This window comes from Salarias fasciatus, chromosome 13 (assembly GCF_902148845.1).
Source record: "Salarias fasciatus chromosome 13, fSalaFa1.1, whole genome shotgun sequence".
NCBI classification, from domain to species: domain Eukaryota; kingdom Metazoa; phylum Chordata; class Actinopteri; order Blenniiformes; family Blenniidae; genus Salarias; species Salarias fasciatus.
The window spans coordinates 7,803,544-7,824,323 of NC_043757.1; the positions used below are offsets into that span (position 1 = coordinate 7,803,544).

General features: G+C 42.2%; 1 protein-coding gene across 1 annotated transcript in view; it reads left to right on the plus strand.

Moving 5' to 3' along the window:
* dntt (deoxynucleotidyltransferase, terminal) overlaps positions 1 to 20,780 on the plus strand; it is a 106,852-nt gene that overhangs the window by 53,419 nt on the left and 32,653 nt on the right. The window contains exons 8-10 of the mRNA XM_030107564.1: positions 6,663 to 6,765; positions 17,612 to 17,860; positions 18,241 to 18,324. Of these exons, the coding sequence (XP_029963424.1) occupies positions 6,663 to 6,765; positions 17,612 to 17,860; positions 18,241 to 18,324 (436 nt within the window). The remainder of the gene's footprint in view (positions 1 to 6,662; positions 6,766 to 17,611; positions 17,861 to 18,240; positions 18,325 to 20,780) is intronic.

Genomic DNA, 20,780 nt, shown 5'->3' on the forward strand with positions numbered 1-20,780 from the left:
TCTCTCCGTCTCTGTTTATACTCCCTCTTGTTTCTTTGCTATTCATGGCATACATTTATGCAGCACACGCGAGTGAGATTTGCCAGCGCAGCAGAGGGCTAAGGCAGTGAGATTCGCTTAACAACTTAAGCGCACGGTACAAGCTGGAAGTGTTGTGGAATCTCAGCTTTGCCAATTAAAAGTGTTGGGGAGGTTCGGCGGAAAGTTGCTTACTCAGCAGATGGGGATCTGTGATGCATTCTCAAACAGTCGTGTCCTACCAGTCAACTCATTAAAGGAGCGTTTCCACATAAATACCAGCGAGGATAAACACGGCGGTGGAAGCGAGTCCTCTCACGGCGTCTATTATTTTAAAGGGAGGCTAAATTATACACAGCCGCAATGCAAATTAAATGGCTCCGACTGGAAGCGGCATCTGCCGTGCGAACCTGCGAGCCCGAGCCGTCGTTCCGTTAATGCCACGGGGGTGCATCCTCTCCGCCGCTAACGCTAACCATTAACATTATCATGCCTCGTGGAGCTCTAATAGCTGTTTTCGAATACTTCTTTAGCTCCCTGAATTAGCCATGCTGACCTTTGGAGCTTTCCCACGAGCTATCTGTGGCCTCTCCCCGTTCCTTTAATGTCGCTCGCTCTCGCCATCCGTCATTCATTTGCTCGTAGCAGCGAGGAGGGATCAAGGCGCTGAGCCACAAGGCTGCATCTGGGGCTGCATCACCACACATCTATTGCCTGTTTTGCTTTGTTGTTAGCTGCAAGGCCCATGCCTAAGATTCGGCCTGCAGTTCACCAAAGGGTTTGTGTGTGTGTGTGTGTGTGTGTGTGTGAGGTGGTGATGGGTAATGATCAGTTCTGCATGATTTATGGCCTTTGGACAGGTTTCGGCTGGTGTGGGTGTAATCTATGCTTGCAGTCAACGTCAGTGTTGCAGAGGGGGAAATCTTTTGTCATTTAAGGGGCCACATCATGGTTTGTGTGGTTTTTCCGCGTGCATGTGTGTGTGTTTGTGCGTCTTTCATAACGGATAGAGGGAAAAGAGCTGCCATGTTTAGCTTTCTCTAATGACACTGAGCCTCTGTCAGCATACACACAGACACGGTGGAATTTGTCATCACAGATAATGATAATAACCCTTAAAAATGTAAAGAATCCTTATTCAAGGCTGAACCTGCCATTGGATTGCCATGATCTGTGGACCATCAGGCAGCAAAGCATTAACACAGAGATTACTGTGCCGTGGAAAACCAAAAATAAAGGGACAAGCGGCTTTTGTTGACCGTCCATTTTGGGCCTGATCTAATTTATTCGAGATTGAATTGAACTGAAAAAGCATCCTGACATCCAGTGCATCGCAATTTGACTGTTTTCCATAGACCTCCATGAGCGTACCCAGCATGAGACGTTAACACATCTGCGTGTTGCTCCGTGAACAATATTCACAGGCTTTGTACCATTCAGAAGATGTCTTTTCCAGGCAAAACTTATTTAATGACGGCGCTGCCAAACTGCATTCGGAACATTAAATTTAAGGAGCTAAAACCCAATCAGCAAAGTACTCTTCAGAGCAACAACAACAAACCTTGGATTTGGATCTCCAGAGACGTCTTCCTCTCGGAAAGCATCTGCTTGGTTTATTTTTCTGAAATGATTTGGCATTTGGCATTCTGAAGTGCTCGATTGTTTATTTTTTTTCCCTACTTTTTATAGATGTGACACTGTAAGTATTCTGTTAAGTATTCTGTTCTGGCAAGTTCAACAACTTCTATATGGTATTGATTTCCAGTGAGAACACTTACTCGACACCAGTTCTTCTACACATGCATATGGAGATGGACAGCAACAACAATGGCGACTTTCAGAGTGGCATGACTCCCAGTCCACGTTCTCCTTTATCTCCTTAACACAGAGACAACAAATGACACAAGCATGAAAAGATGGCTCTCCTTTCCAAATTGGGCGTAAGCAATGTGATCCCAAAATAAGGCAAGTTTCTGCACCAGTTGTTACAACCGTAAGCTCTGTTAACTTTGGTTGACCGACATGGCAGTGACGCCAGATCACGTTTACTACGTCCATATCCCCCTGGGACTTGGCAGGTTTTTGTTTTGCTGTTTAAATGCACGTGAAACGTCGTCGCGCGAACGGGGCCTAAAAATACCTACAGTATGCCTTACTCTTATAATTTTCTGAGTAATTAGTTTCAGTGAGTGAAATTTCCATGTAATTAGAAAGCTGTCGCCACTCAAACTTTCTTCTGTTTTGTTCAATTTGCCCCATAATTGAGGTAATTGGACTATTTGAAATGTGATTGTACTACTGATAGTAAATCAGTCACTCAGGTATTTATAACACAAAGTCAGATCCTGCTTGGAAAACATGTCTATATTAATACTGACAAATTAAATCGGGGTGAACCACAGTCTATCACGTATTATATTTATGTCTCTATGGCAGGCTACATCGTATTAGTGGATTACACCCACACCAGCCGTAGTAGCAAAAAAATAAACATGTTCATAAAACAAGCAATTAAAAAAATGTCATTCAATGATTAAAGCAAATGCAACTCCGTGGTGACGTGATATTGTCTAAACCTTTTAGGAACTTACGCATTGGTGTTCAATTAAAAACAAAATTTTCCTTAACATGAAAAAATTCTCAAAGCTTCTCAGAAAAGGACTTTGCAGTTCAGCTCTCTGAACAGAGGAAATCTTTCTATAAGAAGCTTGAGATGGTGCCGAAGTCACAGGATGCACAGGGTGTTTCTGTGAGCGTGAGCGTGAGAGCAAACGCTGGCTCATGGGGTGGATCCACGCAAGTGTCACCAACTGCTTTGGAAATTGTGTTGACTGGAACTGCGTGTGCGAACCCGGCACAGCGTGGATCAATCTGACCGGGCGGAAAGGCGACGAACATGCCGCCAGCAGGAGGAATACATTATCATCAGTTGGAACCGGAGTGCACTGTAATAACCCCTCAAAAGAGCTCATCTCATGACCTTCGCAGCGTAAAAATGTAAAAATGCTTTCAGAGACCACGGAAAATCTGTTGATGTAGTTTGGATGTTATCCCTGTGAGGACGTTTATGTCAGACTTGATGCACTGAATAGAGCGACCTCCACTACATTTACATGATTAGATATGTTCTAATAAAACCAGCATCTTTTCATGTGAGTGCACGTAATAATGTAAGTACATTATCAGTGCAACAGGTGGTTGCCTAGTCATTGAGTTCATAAAGGCTGCTTTCCGATTTTCCTTTGATTCAGATTCAGCTTAAGTGTCTTTGCTTTTCAAATGTATGAGGTGGTGCAAAATGATATCCATTTGTGTGTGTGTGTGTGTGTGTGTGTTAACCCTGGTTACTGGAGAATTATACAGTAGTTCAAAGGTTAATAATTGATTTTGCTCTGTGGTTTAGTGGTTTGCTCCCTCCAGAATATCTCCATGTTACAAGTCCAGTTAAAGGTCTCTCCATCTGGACTTTGCTTGTTCTCCTTGCGTGCAGTGCATGTGAGTTTTTTTTCTTAATGCGGTCCTTAATGGGTCCTTCTCCTTCCTCTAAATGTGACACCCCTGATCTAAAGTAGAGGTTTGGGTGATTGTGAGCGTGTCTGTCTGTCTCCCTGATGGTCTGATGTTCAGGATGCAAACTGCTTCAGCTGGAACCAACTTCTCCACCCACAAACTCAATTTGGTTATAAAGCATGATAGATGGGTGTAAAGTAGTGTAATGATGTATTTGGGTATGCATGAGAAGCAGCGTGGCAGATATTAACTGCAGTGATGTTAATAAGGTCCTGACTGAGAATTTGATTGTGTTTGTGTCTCAGGGAGAGGGCGTAGTCTTTTGTTCATTTACAGACGTTTAAATATTGTATTTTAATACAATCACTAATACAACTGTAATGTATTACAAATTTTCACTTGAGAACACAAAGAGTGGAATGCAAATAAAACCACGCACTCAACTGAAAACTGGCTAACTTTCTGGAAGTTCTTAAGATTAGAGCCTTTCTGAGTTTAGATTATTTCCCAAAAACATGGTGTAGCTGCAACACACACACACACACACACACACACACACACACACACACACACACACACACACACACACACACACAAAAAGAAGAAAATCTGTTGAAAAATCAAATTTGCACATTTAAAAAAGAAAATTCACACCTGTGTGCAGATACTGCCTTTAGAACAGATTTATGTCACAAACATAACTGTTCTCATGTTTAGTGAGATTTATAAAGGTCACCGCAGCTTTTTTTCCTACTTTGGCAGTACCAAAAGAGAAGAGGTTCAGTTGGAGGTGGCAGAAAGGAAGATACTGTGACTTTCTTTGAAAATGAGAAAACTACAATTCATTTCTCATTTAGTAAAAACACTTTGCTTTTGCCTTTGCACTATGAATATTAAAAATGTTAAGTTCACGGACATTTGTGTGGACAGATGACAAAGTCGGATTGCTGACTGTCAGCTCTAAAACTACCAACTCCCGGGAGAAAATGAACTGGGAGTCATGACTCTCTAAAAGCCGCCATTGTTGTTATTGTCAATCCACTCGTGCATGAGCACAAAAACTATTTCTCCCACAATGGAGGTGGATATGCACAAAAGCAGCGTTTCTGCCGTCAACTAGGAGAAAGGCACCGAGTGGAGATAAACATGGCTGGTTTAACAGTACAGGATGTTTTTCCTACGTCGAGTTATGGTCAGAAGTTCACGGAGACGCTCTCTTCACATCAGTCGTACCTCCACCGCTGCAGCAGGAGATGGAAAATCACGAATCTGCAACATGGTGTCTGTTCAGTAGAACAACTTATCACATCTGAAAAGGGCAACGACAGAAACTAACATCCCCCTTAAGCATTGCAGATGCAGACAAACTCTCACATATATCACTCTTAATATACCCATTGCAATAAATTGAATTCGCCAGGAAATAATTTAACAAATGATATTATATCTGAAAAGAAGTAGAAAGTTATGTTGAGACACAGCAGGGAAAAACAGCCCTTAAATGCTCATTTGGGTGTTTATATGACAATATTCTCACTAATGTTCTTTGTAAATTCCTCCTAAACTCATCAAACATTTGCATGCATAAAATGTTCAATAAAGCAGCCTATAAATGATATATGAAGCTCTTCAAATGTTGGACTTGGATCTCGTCTTGATCCGCTCCTTCTAAATCAACATCGGTGCACAGCTAAAGAATTCGCTGTTAGCCAACTGCTGTTCAAGTGCTAAACTATCCTTAATTTGACATCTTTATAGGCCCTCGCCACAAGTTTATTTTTCATGAATCTGTGCCAGAAATGTCTATTTCCAAAGCACCGACATTCACTCAGCTGTCCAGGTTTTTCCCTGAATTCTAATAACCATGCAGTATATCATTCAAAGCTTGATTTAAGACAATTAAAGTCTTCTCATGGTTGTTGGCAGTACTTCCAAACCAACAGGTCCACCAAGCTTTAACAAATGTTCTGATATCGTCTCGGTGGCAAATATATCCAAATAGAAGCCTTCAGTTTTGAGAAATGGCAGCACGAAGGTGGAGTTATCAGCATGCTCACTTTACAAAAAGAAGACCGGGGCTTTCATTCGAGGTCAAGCCTTTTTGTGGAGCAGTTCTTTCACTGGCTGAGTGACTTTTCTTCAGGTACTTGACTCACTTAAAAATTAACTTAAATGTCATCCAGACATTAGAGCGGGAAGAGCAGTGTTCATTCTAAATTGGATCCTGTTTGCACTGTGCTTCATCTGAAAATGCATGTCTGTCTGCTCACATGTGCAAAAATAACTATTCACTATTAACCTTGGTGCGCATGTGCAGTCGCAGTGTTTCCAAATGGCATTTTCACTGGCTCTGAGCACTGTTGTAGTTTAAACAGTTATCCAAAAACTATGAATGGTTTCTGTTTTTACTTGAAAATGTCGCGTAAACAGGTTATAAGTGTAGTTTACACACGTTTTCGAATTGGGGCTATTTTGCTGCATTGGGAAAGCAATCCCTTTCCAGACTTCAGTAATCAGCTGAGTCCCGTTTGGTGCCTTTAATCCATTGTGATCTGCCTCTTCAGTCATGCTGATTGGACTTGTCCCCCTGAATAACCGCAGTCGTTTGAAATCTGTCTAATGCAACTGATTTAGCGGACTGATGTCGGACTGACACTCCAAATAGGCCTTTTATTTTTTTTTTTTTGTGTGCACATCTTCTGCAAAGCCAGCGTTTCTCTGCTCAGCTTTTTCTTGAACGTGTTCCTGCCAGATAATCACTTGATAATCACTCAGTGCAGAAACACCTTCGCTCACAGTTGTGCTGACGGAGAAAATGCATTGTGCGAGCCAAGTCGGACTCCATATGGGTCTGCTTTATGACACTGATCCGAGTGGAAAATGATGATTCTCATAAAAGTTAAAGCTCTGACAGCTGAGGCAACAAAAAAGGGGCTTTTACTCTTAACAGCTGAGGACAAATGACTTGTTTGAATAATGAAAAAAAGTCAGTGCCATTAGCCTGGCCCGTGCTTTTAATAGCGCCGTCTGCCACCTTCCCCCTTCATCAGTTAAAGACTGAGACTAAAGGGTAATTCATCTTTTTGTTTCATGGATACGGTGAGACGGTAACTGTGCTGTGTCTTTATCTTCAGAGGGAAGGAGTTCGGTCACGACGTCGACTTTATAGTGACCACAAGAGAGCCGGGAAAGGAGGAAAAGCTACTCACCGGCATTATTGAAAGACTCAAACAACAAGTAAGTACACTGTTTGTCGTGGTGTAGAAGACGGCTGGATGTAACTGTTATGTCTTCATAAACTGCCACTAGGGTCAGGGTGAACTCAACAGTCCCGTTACCGAAGCTCCAAGTCCTGGAGCTTTTTTTCCATAAAGAAGATTGATGGACTTAAGGGAAACTGGACTGATAATCGATTTGAGGTGTAACACCAAAGTCTTCAGTTATGCAGTGGCCTGTCTGAGATCGATGACGATCCAAACATTTGAAAATCCATCGGAAACAGAGCTGACTGTAGCTGTATGCTGACCTCCTTCCTTCACACACACACACAATTTAATCCACAGAGGAAATGAGAAAACAAAATCTTCACATTCAAAGACAGAACTAAATGAAAGATTGGCTAATTTTTGAGATTTTGTTAGAAATGTTGCCATGTAGAGAGAACTCTCTTTGCATTCATGGATTTTCTTCAAAGTTCCAAAAAATGACTTTTACTAGGCAATGTAATGTGTGGGACTTTGTGTGTCTGACTTTTCAATGTGATGGAATGGTGACCCCTCCAGGATATTGGAGGGGTCACAAAACTGCAGAAAATGCTATAGGATAGATGGATGGATGGATGGATGGATGGATAGATGGATGGATGGATGGATAGATATATGGATGGAGTTTTCAGTGATGTCAGCTTTTGGCACTACTTATCATAGGTTGGTCATCACACCAACAAAGTTTAACTTATTGCCGGTTTGGTGTTTCTGGCAGCAGACCAAGCCTCTGTCATGCATACAGCTAGTGAGAACACATTTTAATTGAGTTTTTTTAATTACGTTTTTAAAAATATAACTCACCCCTAATCAGCAGCGTGCGGTGGTGTTTCAGTCAGGGCCAGCAGGATAAAATAACCAGTAGAATATACACTGAGCAGCATTTAACTATAAAAACGGAAAACAATGCCAGCCAGGCCACTAGCTAACGCTGCTGGCTGTACTTGTCATGTTGTTTTTGTCATAGCGTTTTCCCTTGAATTTGTTGCCACGTAAACAGGCCCTCATTTAGATTTCACAGCACTGCTTTGATGCTGGATGAAACCTCACAAATCCAAAAGTGTCCATTCATCATCGCTGTGGGATGGATTCGCTTTACATTTCTTAAAGAGGCAATTTACTTTGGTTTGTCTTTTTTTTTTTTTTCAATAGTCAGAGCGGTGTCCTTGGAAACGGGCAGCTGCCTTTTAAATGTCTCTGTTTTCTCTCGTAAATCTTCGAAAGACATGTGGCTTTATTCAGATAGTAGCCTGCAACAGAAGGTGGTGGGAAAATGGGTATGTGAATGTAGTAGCAGAAAAATAGCACAATTTAGTCGACGACAGAAAAAACTTTTAGCACTGATTGCGCTGGACAACCCATAATTAGGAAAAAAAAAAAACCTTTAATGGAGAGGTGAATGAGAGAAGGAGAGAATTAGCAGAGGATGACTGTGGAAAAGAAACAGGCAGTAGCTGATTAAATCAGCGAGAAAACGCGCAGAAAGTGAGAAGAGTCAGAAAATGTATGTGAGAGTGTTAAATCAGAGGCAGACAATGCTAATGGCTGCTTCTGTTTACAAAGACACATGCCCTAATGATTGCCTGCACGCCATTGAAAATGACTTGCTGTTAATACCGCAGTAATGTGACAAATAACACAAGTGCCTAATTTAAACATATGTGTAGAAAACACTGATTATATTAAACTATCACAACTGTGCAAATTAAAACTCAGTGGTGCTAATATAGTATAGTATGATGGAGGTGAGCAAAGATGTTTAACTCAGATCATCAGAGGCCATATTAGTAGAATTTAGACAGAATCCTTGTTCAGGCAATCTGCCATTGGATTGCCTTGATTTTTGGTTAACTGGACATTAATACAGACATGATGATGTTGTGGAGAACCAAATATTAAGGTAGAAGCATCTTTTCACCACCTTTATAGGACAAATGCAGGACTCATATTTAGAGCCAACTAGTGTTTTTCGTCCGTGGGAGGAAATCAAAGTATCAGGAGGAAACCCTTGTACACACAGGGAGAACATGTAGACTCCACAAAGTGAAACCCAGCATGGATGTCTGCTGAATGTTGACCCACATGCTTCAGCAGCTTGTATTGAAGCAAACTGATGAATCCACTGGATGTTTGAGCAGTTTCCATTCATTTCATTTTCTGGATTATTTTCTATCACACATGGCTCTTCTCTTTCTGTCTTGTGACTTCCTGTTCTTGTCAAAGCGGCGTTCCCCATACGTATGACAAAAATTTGCATGAAAAAACAGACTAAAGGTTATTTGTTTCAAAAGAAAAGTGATAAAGGTGAACCAAGGCAAACAATTCAGCTCTAAATTGTCAAGGGCAAAGACGTCCACAAAAGATTTTAATACAAAAGCTCCACTGTCATTTCACTACCTTTCAAAGAATGGTAGAAAACGATACACAATGGATCTGTGCCTTTTGTTCAGTGAATGGGTAATGAAATCTGCTTTTATTATTTTTTTCGCCCGAAGTCAAAGTCTTTGTTGTCTTGAATGTGTCTTTCATTGCAATCAATGGTTTGAATGCAGTCTTGTATGGATACAAAAAAAGAAAAAGTTGAGTGGTGTTTCTTCTGCAATGTATTTATTTTTCTTTGGCAGTTTCATAATGATTTCAATAAGTTTTCTTTTTTAGTATGTTCGGGTCTACTGCGAGTCAAGAAACTTTAATAGATACAAAAAAAAAAAAAGCCTTTTGCCTTTGGTCAGTGCTCTTTGAGCTACACTGTTCGATTCTACGTAGTAGACATTTTTCACTCACATGACTTTCGAATGAATTGTCAACACAGATTTCTAAATTGCGTTTGCCTCAGAAGCTTGTGCGGGCTCAATCAAGTGTTAGTGCCGATGCTTTGTGTTTTCAGGGCCGTTGCTGAGTAGTACCAGACAAAGAAGAAATTTCATACTGAGAAGACAAACTCAAGAAATAACACATCAATATGTCTGCCTTCATATCAGCTTCACCTTGAAAAAGCAGTCCCTTTTAAAGTAGATACTTTTCTGCTGAGCATGATGACGCATCCTGTTGCATCCATTTGATCTCCGAGCAGCCACTGAAAATACATTACAGGTTGTCTCAATTACATAGAAATTACGTAGAAAGGTATGGTACATCATGTTCTGTAAAGAGAAAGACCCCAGAGGGAGAGTGGAAGGACTTTTTTTGTCAAGACTGTCTTCTTTCCTGTGATAAGTACACAGTGAGCGAGGGTCACGGGGGGAGATAAGTGCTTGCTGAAGAGTGGGATCACGCTGTCTAGCCTAGCTACCGGCTTCTTTTTGTCATTGCTGGGTTTAAAAATAAATCCCTCCACCTGCCGCGCCCCCCCCCCCCCCCCCCCCCCCCCCCCCTTCCATCCACACCTCCACATGCCCGCACTCCTTCAGAGGTCCAGTCCGATGATAATTACCTCCTACTTACCGCATGTCATTGTGGGGAGTTCTTGCCACTTGCAGTCACTCAGAGTCAGAATAGGAAAGGGGTGGGGGGGGGGGTTGAAAGGCGTGAGAGCATGTGCGAATGAGCGGGGACAAGGAGTCAGGACGGATGCGAGACAGTGAATTAGGCCGAGTAGGGCAGGTGTTAAAAGGATTTGGCGATCGAAAGAAAGGAGACAGCGCAGCACGACCGGAAGCTTTTCTTCTCATTTTGGTGGTGGTGGTGGTGGTGGTGGTGGGGGGGGGGGGGGGGCCGGTCCATTGGGATGAGGACACAAGAGACAGTGATTAAGCGGAGGTAGCAGAGGTTGACTCTAAGTCGTGTAACCTTGTCATCTGCAATCGGGCCCCCGGGGGCCGACGTGTCTTCACTCAGGCCTAATATCACAGGCAGCCCCTGTACCCCTCATCCATCCAGCACCCCTCTTCAGCCTGCAGGGACTTAAAAATACATCTATCTAGAAACGTCCTTGTAAAAAGGGGTTCATCATTTTTTTTCCCGCCTCCTCCTCCCTCTGCTGCTGATATTCTGAAAGCATAACTTGGGGGCAGAGGCAAGGTCAGCCACCAGCTTCAGTGGCAGACAGATGAGGTTCGGCTTGGCCCTGGTAATAGCAGCTGAGAGACGGAGAGGGCTGCATTTCATCTGGCATCCATCTATCATCTCTGTCTCTAAATACTGTAGAAGCGGCGCTTTCTGAAGGCTGAGCTCTGTATGGATCGCTGTCATTACAATGCCTCTCAGCTCCGGCTTCATTGTTCCGCATTTAGTCTGAGTCAACGTGGTTAGGGAATCAGAGTTTCTCCCCTCCAGATGAATGAGTGATTCAGGCGGAGCTGCTTTATTTGACTGAGGGCTTATTCCACACTCACTTGCGGTTAGTCACTTTGAAATCAGGAAAAAAATAAATAAAACAAATGAAGCCACAATGGCTACTCTGACTGACACCGAGAGGACATGCGTGAGGATGCACAAAGAGCGTGCTTCAATTTCAGCAATCAGTCTCTTTTATTCCGGCGGAGCCGCGTATCAAAGTCAAGGCGTCGGTTCAAACGGTCCCAGCTGACGCACGTTAATCTGCGACTTTAAGGCCGCGGCTCCAAGTCACTTTTTTGTGAACCAGACAGAATGCCAGATGAGATCAGAGCGTCTGGCGTGCTCCCGACAACTTATCCGCTCGGTGCAGGTGGCTGCTGCGGCCACCCGTCAAAGTCTCCGCGGAAAAGACGCCGAGTAAACAAATCGGCGAGAGGGAAAAATACATTTGGATCTCAATTTCAAAAAGGGGGGAATGCTCACTTGATTTTTCCTTTTCCCAGCACTCAGAGGTGAAGCTTTGGGGGGAAAGATTATCTTCCTGCTGTCCTCCTCTGTAATTCTCTCTGTAAACAGTTCTGCTAGAATGAGCTTACTCTCAGATGCTCGCTGACATTACCTGCTGCGTGGGAGATGATTACAGAGCGCTATTGGGCTAAACAGCCCCCGGCGATGCTGAGGCGAGGGAACTTCACGACACCCTGTTTTTACGGTGGATTTGCGAGCGTATGTGTGTCAGTCTGACGGCGAGAGCCGCGCCGAGCCGCGCCGTATCAAATGCGCGTGGGCGAAGGGGGGGGGGGGGTCGCAAACCTCATCCAGCGAAGGGCATCCGCATCCAGGTACTTAATGATCTGTGCAACTGTCACCATAACTCATTAATACTTTTCTCGTAAGGCATCAGCGTGATTTAAGGCTGTAGGAAATCCACTTCCAGGAGGAGATGAAACATTTTCTGGAATGGGAAGTGACCTACATTCGCAGCCTTGTGCATCAGAGGAGCTGCGGACCTCCTCCCAGAACTTGTCTCCGCTGTGGCTCAGGGGGATTTTAATTTCAGATTAGTCTGTATTTAAGTGCTTTTATACTGTCATTCTGGCCTCATTATCTAAGTAGGAACTGTCACAGCCTGGAGCTACGATATAAGAGTGTAAAAGGAACTTTAAGAATCCAAATTTTTGCCTCCTATTGGAAGGTGAACCTTTATCTGTAATTGCAGCGTACAGTCCAGGGGTTCAACAGAAGGTGACATCAAGATATTTTGCCTGCAGTTGCACAATAAATGAGTTTGCTCCCGGGGATAATTGGAGAAGGAACAGTAAGGAAGGAACAGGACACTTCTTTGAAATCTTCTCCTTCAGTTTTTCTTCTCAACACCTTGGATTGGCTCTTGAATCCAGGACTCACCTCCTACGACTGATAAATGTGGCTTTTTTTGTTAACCTGTGAATGAGATTTTTTTTTGGCTCAGTTGTAAAATTTCGGTAAGAACTGATGGAATTGGTGAAAATATAGCATGTTGTATGCATTGTGAGAAAATATTTCCCAAGATACTTTCTTGTTATACATTAAAATAAATGCCTTCTTTATCATCTGCATTCAGTGAAAAGGCACTTATCTTTATTTATAGGTTTAATGACAACTGGCATACACTTAATTTACGCATATTTGTTAAGAGCAACACGATGTGGAGAAATATCTAAAATAATAAATATATATATATATATCTCCTTTCCGACAGGTTTGCACAGTTCTAAGTGCTTTAAAAATGATGGATCAAGTAATAATAAGGCTGAACAAGTGAGGAGAGACGGCGACCCTATGGGAAACCTGATAGCTTTTCTATGTGATCTGTCTTTCTACCCATAATCAGAGATTGAGATAATAAGAGATTGTGGCTGTGATTTGGGAATTCTAAATTGTCTGTAAGTGAATATGAGTGAAAATGAGTCTCTTTATGTTTGCTTTGTGACAAGCCTTCCTTGTTGGGAGTAGGAAGCCAAACCATGGATTGAAGAAACTTGCGTCTATGGTTCTTATACACTGGTTGGAAATGGTTGTCACAGGCTCCTTCCTGCTCCTCAGGTCATCTAATATCTCCTGAAAGAATTTTGTGTTACCCCATTGATCATTTTTGTAGTGTGGCTCTAACTGACAGGTGTATTGGAGAGTGGTGTTGCACATTTCTATGATACATAATTGTAGCTTGATGGGATATTTTTCATCCAAGTAATTGTTTTACTCCCACTTAATATTGAAATAAGTAATTTTTTTTGGCCTAGTGTCAAAGGTCAAAGCAACTGTGACGTCTTGTGAGACGTATTTTTTGGTAACTGTAATAAGAAGGTGAAGAGTGGTGAGGACAGGCCGGGCTGTGTTGGATTTCCTTCAGCAGGGGTTGGAAGCCGCTTCCTCGCCTGATAACTGGTTCTGTTCGACAGCTGACCAGGGCTGTTTAGAGCGGCTATTGGGGGAGTCCTGACAAGGTGTTTAATGTTTTGTGATTAACCTCAGTCATCAGCTGGACAGGCAGAGTGTCTGCTCACTGCACTCACTTCCCCAATTATCGCTCTTTAAGGAGAGCGGAGCAGATTTATGGCCAGTGAGAGGAGAGCAGTATCCCAACAATTACGCCGGGCTCTGGAATTAAATTGACAATTTGTAATCTTAATCGCCTTAACACTCCAGCATCCAGGGAGAGGCATAATCAGCTGGGGCAAGGCCCCGAGGAAATCAATTCGTGGGCTATCGGTCTTCCCCGTCGTCCTCTCTCTATTTCTGCCTTTCTTTCTCTTTCCTGCTACTTCCTGGTCGGCCTGTGTCGCACTGTGTCCAACAGCACATCCTCTAACTCTCTCGCACTCACTCCATTTCACTGGGCTCTGCTCTTGTGGCTTTGTTTCTCATCAGTGACCCGCTCTCTGTCTCTCTCTTCAACACGCTGACATCTTACTTGGCACAGATTTCCATTATCTAAGGAGTGGAACCATTTACCGGCGAATGGGCTTCAGCCATCAACTCCAGCTGACTGAAGGCTCGTTTCTCTGTTGGATCTTACACTCAGCTTTCCCATTTCTTACACCACTCCAGGCTCAAATCAGACTGATGGCAAGTCGGCGGCGCATGTTCACACAATGGTGTGTTTTTGTTTTTTTGCCGCCTGTCTTTTTTTACTTTGTTCTTAAAGCTGTTTTTTTTTCATGACTTTTTTTTTAACATCCGATAGATTTCCTGCTTGTGTTTATTGTTCAGTTAACACCATGTTTTCATTGAACTAAAAAAAAAAAAAAAAAAAAAAAAAACCCTGCTCGTTTTATCCCAGCATTGCTCACTTTGTAATAGCACAATGTGGGCCTTCAAATAAGTGAAAACATGAAAGCGTTTGCCTAAAGCATGCAGAAAGCTGCTTTTGGAGGCTTCTGAAAAGCAGAGATACTCCTGACAAAGAAAAAGATAAAAAAGCTGTTGAACAAGCTCAGATGCACAGATGCAGTCCTCTTTGCCTCTGAGCCTTTTATTTCCAAGCACATTTGATTTAAGAGTGAAACACGAGCATAAATACGTTTGAGGACTTCATAGGTGGCCAAGAGGTGTGTGAAGATGGTGTTATTGCTCGTTGGCAGGAAGCTTTTCAGCTGAGGTTAACTTTAATGTTTGGGTTGAATGAGGCTTGTATTGTAATGGAAATGAAATGTTCCAATAAATGATGTCGTTTGAGGATCGTATAACCCTCAAGCTTCCACGCTCTTACTTTTGGTGCGTGCTCTTGTTTTAAATATGTTTTCGGCTCCATTTACACAACACTGTTTTTAAAAGAAATTAAAGCGGGAGTCCATTTACATCACAACGATTTGCAGAACTTTGCCGTGTAAACGGGAAACTTTACTGAAATTAAAATCCAAAAAAAGATGCAATTTCACCTGAAAAGCTGAAAAGCGAGGTTGTAGAAAATGTGAAATAAGACATGACAGCAGTGTTGGGCAGCTGAACTGTGTCTAGATAAATGGCTCGTGTTAGTTTTCACTGGTTATGTGGACACGGTGGGGCTTCTGTTGGACAGTATGGCTTTATGGAGCGTCTCTGCATTTCTCAGCAGGACGGGGTTTTTATTTCCCTCCTTGTTGACACAGCAGGCTGCTATCAGTTGCCGTCGATTCAGGTTGTTGTTTGTTAGGTTGAGAAAGTTATATTTTTTTTGTCTCAAACACAGATGTGAACATTGTAGTGACGGTGCCAGAATCAGCTCATGGTCAAATCAAGTTATTACTGTTTCCACACATTCTGCTCTTTCTGTTTCATCCAGTGAGACTTGTGGCTCCCTGTCGTTGCAGACATCTTGACTTTCCTCCACCTTTCCCGACTGAAAACATGTGCCTGTGTCTCATTAATTTCCTTCTGTTTTTGTAGCATAGTGTGTTGGTTAACGCTCCCTGCCTTTATTTAACTGTTTGCCATCTAAAGTTCTTTCAGCTTTATGAGGGTCGACTTTCATTTTCCTGGTTTTTGCAGAGCTACGTCTCCTGGAGCGTTTACTATCTGTAATATCTGTGCTTCGGCTTTGGTCTGTTTCAACTGACTTCAGTCCTCACGACAGTTTTTAAGTGCAAACGGAAAACTTTCCTAGTGTTTTGGGCATTGAATTACACTATGGTGGCCGGAGCCACTGAGACCTTTCCGTTTTAAAAATGAAATAATAATAATAATAATGCAGCTTCATCTACTTTAAAAATCATGTGACGGTAATTAGATAACTATCACACACTGTCTATTACTTTTTCACATGGTTACATGGGAACAGTTGTAAAAAAATAAAACTTTGTTGTTTCTGAAAAGAAATGGAAAAAGTGAGCCTTCACCAGCCCATTAGTCATCTCGGAAAATTCCACCCTTTCACTCACTTTTTAAGACGGCAAAAATCCAGCCCCGTCTGGAGAAAAAATAACCTTGACTGGAGCACTTTCAATACCTTCAGGCTTGTCGCTAAGCTGTCTTTTATCTCTCAGATTTTGAAGAATCAACTTTCAAAGCGAGCGGCAGCGCTCATGGCGGACGGTAATATTTGGTAAGAGTTGCAGGAGCTTTTGTGACACAACCAACTCAATTTGTGGCACACGTGCAAGACTGAACGTCATCGAATTCTCTGCAGCTTCTCTGCGTTGAGCAGAGAATATTGATGACCTGGAGACCACTCAGCCTGTACGCCCACTAACAAATAACATCACAGTATTTTAACATACTCAAAGAACGAATTCTGGTATTCTGCAATTCCTGTCAACATCAACGGAGCCTCGAATTTTCTTTAATTGCAGCAGTTTCATTACTGTAATTTTGACATGAACCAACTGTAAAAAAAGACAACAAACCTATGACCCGGTAACAGATTAAAGTGACAGATCAGTTTGTACCATAATTCATATGGATGTGGATACAGTACAGTAGATGTTTATCAAATTGATTTTCGTTGATGCTCTTCAAGCTGGATCCATCCCTCCGTCCATTACAACCCGCTCGGTCCCTCTCAGGGTTCTCAGGGTTCAAGATGGATTTCACAGCTAATATTATGGGTGAAGAAAAAAAAACACAGTCAGCTGAACTACTTGCTTTTGGATTACGTTTTAGTGTTTTTAAACGAAGCCAGTCTGAAGGTTTTGCTCATTCCTTTTTGCATAATGGTCTATAATAATTATGTCCAGGCCAAGCGATGGAAGATGGCCGGGTTTTGTCCGCCAGGGCCTCCGGGTGCTTGAAAAGGCTGCCTGCCTGCCTGCTCTCCTTTAACGCACTTGTCAAGAAAATGCTTTAATCATGCTTTTCTCAGAAAAAAGACCAGTTCGATCCTTTTCGAAGTATTTTTCATTGTGGAGCCACTGCAGTGGTTTTTTTTTTTTTTTTTTTGAGTCCTTCTTCTTCTTCTCCTTTCCTTTTTTTTCTTGTGCTTTTCTCTAATGTAACACCAAAATGGCCTTCACTGTCTGCTGCTGGGCCTTGAGGGTGCTGTAGTTACAGCAGTTGGTAAAAAAAACTGATGGTCAACTTTAGAAAAACTGATCAAAACCAAAGGGTTTACAAGCGACTGGTTCAGACATGATGCTATTATGAATGTTTGGCCAACATTTTATAATTTGATCTGTTCGTTCATATTCTATACCTGCTTTGTCAAAGTTAGAGTTACAGGCCCTGAAGAGTGACCGATGGGTCAAGAGAAATGATCTTCCAGATCCAGGTACAGAGCGAACAAAGGGAAACAAAGCCATTTAAATACAGATTAACGTCTACAGGATTTGAAGTGTTGTGGTTCTCGGTTAACATCGAGCTCGCTGGCGGAAAGCTGGACTATCCAATGAAAAGTAACAATGTCAAAATAAGACACAAAACAGTCGCATAACCTTTGTGACATGTAAAGAGCAACACAAAATGCCAACTTATATGCTTATGTGTGTTGTAATGACGAGCTATAGATGGTGGTGTATCTAAGACTGCGTTTACTGGGCAGTGTTTCAAGTGAAAGAATCCCTCCGACGCCTGGTTCTTCTTTTCTCCAGGGTCTTCTTCTGTACTGTGAATACAACGCCTCCACCTTTGACATGGTGAAGCTTCCCAGCCACCAGTTTGAGGCCATGGACCACTTTGCGAAATGCTTCCTGATCGTGCGGCTGGAGGGCGGCCGGGTGGAGGGGGGTCTTCACGGCGCCGAGGGAGACGGCCGCGGCTGGAGGGCTGTGCGTGTGGACTTAGTGTCGCCGCCTATGGATCGTTACGCCTTTGCCCTCCTGGGTTGGACTGGCTCCAGGGTATGAATGATTACAGAGACTGATGGCCCCGACATGGCTGCAGAAAGAATATCCGGGCAGGAATAAAATTGGTTACTGAATTATTGCTGCCGTGCTGGGTCATAAAATGGACAAGAGAAGAAAATTAGAGTCAAACTTAGACTTGATTCGACCACACAGGGATTCATTTGAAAGAAACGACATTAGAAAAACCTCAGCATAATGAACAGAGGATATTCTTAGTGAAATATCCAAAAACTTTCTTGCTATTATATCTAAGAAGAATTTTGAGACCTCCAGGAAAATGCATTCAGGTCTGACCATTTCCTCTCAATGCAAGAAACCTGACAGCCTAAACAGACATTTGATATCAGAATATTGATTGATTCTTTCTTTCACAGCAGTTTGAAAGAGACCTGAGGAGGTTCGCTCGAGCAGAGCGGCGGATGCTTCTGGACAACCACACTCTGTACGATAAAACTAAGGTACTGTTTCAAATGAGACCAAGCAGCAATGTTCTTTCACCGTGCACTTTGTGAGCTGATAAATAAATGAATTAAAAAAAAAAAAAAAAAAAAAAAAAAAAGCATACAGACAAGGTCACTGCAATATTAGTTAAACACTGTGGTTAAGAGTATCTCCACATACGTTGAATGGGTTTTAATGAAATGCTGCACAGGTTTTAATACATCTGAAAATAATCACTTGATGAATGATGAATGGCTCGAAGTGGTGAGAATTGTTGAAGTGATTTATCATGCTGGCAGTCTGAAGCTTCTAAATGTATATTATTAGCGTCAAAGGAAACTTGGCGTTCTCCTCTTGTAGAGGTCGTTTACTTTGGTCAACTTCAATCCATGCCGGAGCCGCCAAGCGGCGGAGCCTTAATGTTTTCACCGAGGATTAGTCAAATGAGAGGAGAAAGGCACTGATGTGTTTCCTTACTTTTGCACATTTAATTTGACACTTTCTTTAGATGCAGGGAGTTCTCCTGTCAGAGTGGATTTACAACAGCCATTGCAGACCGACGGAGTGTCACTTTGTTTTGGAAAGGAAACTCCTTTTGGGAGTCAGGCAGCTAAATCAAGTGAGCCGTTACTCTGAATCATCGAGCCGAGTCTCTTAAAGTGGCCGGCAGGTTGTTTTGATGCTTGCGAGCGACGAGGATGCATGCCTTCAAAGCAAAGTCCTGGAGTCAGGACGCGCCTTAGGTCAGGGTAAATTGTAGGACACTTATGAATTTTATGGTACGTCAGTTTGAAATGATCTCATCAGTGATTATCACCAGTAACCATCGCTCTCTTGATGCTATCAAGCTTTTAAGAGTCAAGCAAAAATCTAGTGGAGCATTTCCGATTCACAAATAGAAAGTTACTGAGTCTTGGTAAAACAAAACTGAACGGCAGAGATCAACACCATTTAATGCTTTCTGTTTATCTGGAAGATTCTTGTACCTGTCAGCTGCCGCTTTCTGAGACTCTTCGCTGTGATACATTCATCTTCAGTCGAGTAGCATGTAACGTGAACACTCAACGCTCTCTTCAAAGGTTTTCACTTGCTTTTTTTTTTTTTTTCCCAAAACACTTTGGAAGCCACTTTCAGTTTCTCAGTCCTCTCACTCAAACGCTCAAGACCATAAATCTAGTTTTCTTAATACTAGCTTACATCCCCATCACTCCAAAAAGTCCTTCTGCCAAATTCCATTACTGTAACAGTGGAGGAAGACAAAGCAGCCCGTCTTCTCAAGTCATTATTTGCCATCATTTTACTCTTTGTACACCGAGTCCTTTTTTTTTCATATACTACAAAATCTAGAATTACTGAATCATATTATCTGTTTATGTAGGAGTTTGTAATGAGACCAAAGCCAGCGAGAGGATTCACTAGTGGTTCGATCAAAGACCATCAAATCAGTGTCTGACACAGAATTTAAGCTGTTGAAGCTCTCGCTTCCAGGATATCCTTAAGATTCAGGATCAGAATCGTTGTTGCTAATTTTCTAATCCCCAGAGGTTTCCTGTAAGGACTGGCTTTGGTGCATCCGAATGCCAGAGTAAGAAATACACATCTGAAGTTATTGGCTGCAATGTGCATTTCCTCTGTGAGTGAGAAAAAACTTCAGACTGGAGCAAGATTTTAATTATAGTTAAGTGCTTAGTGAGGGTTTGTGAGCATGTGTATGTCTCAGAATGCACAGAATAAAAGTGCTGGGGAGAGCTGAGTTAATTTACTCTTTTCCTGATTAAATAAAACAAGTTTTTTCCTTCTATAGTGGCATAAAAGTACTGCGAGAAAGCCTATTTACTGAATAGCTTCTGAAATTTAACAACCAATTAACTCTTTGTCTGCCCCGATGCAAGATCTAATTAGGTCCTGTTTGAAAACACCTCATACCCTTGTTGAAATTTTGTAATTAATTGGGTCTCGCTATGATAAGGCAGCAGATAAGTGTGCTTTCTAAGACTTCCTGCAAGTGTTAATTGTGTGAGGTGCCATGATGAGGAACCATGTGACGAGCACCTGCCATTCTGTTACAAAAGGTATTTTTACCCCTGTATAGCGGTAATTATCCACACGTAGAGATCAACTTTGACAAATCCAATGTGACGTGAGGCAAGTGGCACAGTTCAATTTTTCCATGGAAACTAACAGGTAAGTGACAAATGACAGGCTCCTGACTGTTTAGGAACACTTAGAACAGTAACTACAAAGTTAAGTACTTGATTACAGCTAATAATTAAGTTTTTGAAAGTACTGGGGTGACTTGATAAGTTACAGAAAGTAAAAATAAATTAGTTACTTTGGAGAATAACTTTCTAGAGTTCTGAAAAACAAAATTACTCATTAACAGGTGAACATGTAGAACTGGATTACCGAGAGAGATCCTTGATTCTCTGAGATCTTGACAGGATGGAAATGTGAAACTGACTAGTGCGGGAGA